The sequence below is a fragment of the Leopardus geoffroyi genome, chromosome D1 (assembly GCF_018350155.1).
Source record: "Leopardus geoffroyi isolate Oge1 chromosome D1, O.geoffroyi_Oge1_pat1.0, whole genome shotgun sequence".
NCBI lineage: Eukaryota > Metazoa > Chordata > Mammalia > Carnivora > Felidae > Leopardus > Leopardus geoffroyi.
This window is the reverse complement of record NC_059329.1, coordinates 100,868,969-100,870,688: the sequence shown is the minus strand read 5'-3', so window position 1 is coordinate 100,870,688 and position 1,720 is coordinate 100,868,969. Positions and strand designations below refer to the sequence as shown.

The 1,720-nt window shown below is 40.5% G+C and overlaps 1 protein-coding gene across 1 annotated transcript; it reads right to left on the bottom strand.

Annotated features, from left to right (window-relative positions):
- Positions 1-585: 585 nt before the first annotated feature.
- LOC123602636 (olfactory receptor 4C16-like) lies at positions 586-1,518 on the bottom strand. Its single transcript, XM_045487096.1, has one exon. It carries the CDS (start codon positions 1,516-1,518, stop codon positions 586-588), a length of 933 nt encoding a protein of 310 aa, XP_045343052.1.
- Positions 1,519-1,720: the final 202 nt, after the last annotated feature.

The window sequence follows — 1,720 nt, the reverse complement described above, 5'->3', positions numbered from 1 at the left end:
GTTCTGTCACTGTTCTAGAAGGATCTAGATAAATAGGAGAAGAATTCAGAGTATAACCCCCCAAAATAGAAGGGAGATTACCCTAGATTATAGATTATCCATTAAAACACAAAGATTTTATTATTATTTGAATCTGGTGCTTTCTGCTTAGTCATGAAGAACAAACAAGTTTAAGGTCTATGATCAGAAATTATGCGATTCAACAGTTTAATTAAGAGAGCCAATTGAAACAGAAAAAAACCTTCCAGGCTGTGGTTATAAGCATATAAAAGTGTAACTATAAACAGAAGTCAACATGAAGAAGGGCATGGAAAGCACCATATCAAGATTACAGTGATACTAGGCAGTCAAGAAGGCAGAGGCACAGCTGAACATCTAAGGCACGAGTCTTTCCACAGTTGTTTGTACCTGGTGCTGTCTCTTCCTCTCCATGAAACTGACTCAACACTAACCAGTGTGTATTTTCATTCCTGAAGGAATTAATTCTCATACCTCCTGATTATGGTAACATCACTATAAAAAGATAACATTCTCTGTAGACTTCTAGGCAAATCCAGACTATGAAGAAAATTTTGAAGATCCCATTCATCTTTTGTCATCTAAGATTAACTTCTTCTTCCATAACTTCCTCATGGCGTTTTTCACTTCTGCATTCCTCAGCGTGTAAATCAGAGGATTGATCAAAGGTGTTCCAAGTGTATAAAATACAGCTATCATCTTATCCATGGGGAAGGTGGTTGCAGGGCGTGTGTATATAAATATGCAAGGACCGAAGAACAAGATGACCACAATGATGTGGGAGACACAGGTGGAGAGGGCTTTTCTCCTCCCTTCAGCACTGTGGTTTCTCAGAGAATACAAGATATTAACATAGGAGCACATCAGCATGACAAAACTCAGGGTACAAATGGCCCCGCTATTGGACACCAAGAGTAGATTGATTACGTAAGTGTCTGTACAGGCGAGTCTCAACAATGGCTGCAAGTCACAAAAATAGTGATCGATCACATTGGGACCACAGAAGGGTAAACTCAAGGCCAGAAAAATCTGAGCTAAAGAATGTACACAGGACCCCACCCAGGCCATAGCCACCAGCACAGCACAGACCCGTGGACTCATGATGGTTGTGTAGTGCAGGGGCTTACAGATGGCCACATAGCGGTCAGCGGCCATGAGGATAAGAATGAAGATCTCCAGGCAGCCAAAGAAATGGAATGAGAAGACCTGTATCATGCACTCACTGAAAGAGATAGTGCTCTTCTTCAAAAAGGCATCCACAATCATTCTAGGGGCTACGGAACTACAGAAACAGGTGTCAGATAAGGACAAGTGGAAAAGGAAAAAGTACATTGGACTCCCGAGGGCCCGGCTGGTCTTGATAGTAGTAATGATCAGAAAGTTACCCAGCAATGTCCCCAAATAGAAAAGCAAGAAAGTGACAAACACTATTTTCTTCCTAACAGGATCCTGGGTCAACCCAAGGAGAATGAACTCTGTCACATTATTATTCAGCCGCATGATTTCGCGAATGAGGAGAAGGCTGAGTGGGAAGTGGTTGATCTACAAAAAAATAAAAGAATTAATTCATGGTGTGACATGTGATTTTATGGACTATTTTAAGAAAAATAAATATTCTTCATCATGAATATTTTAGGGGTCGCTTCTTATAAGTCACTTCAACACTTTGTTCCTCAATTTATAATGAGAACTTCATAGGGTC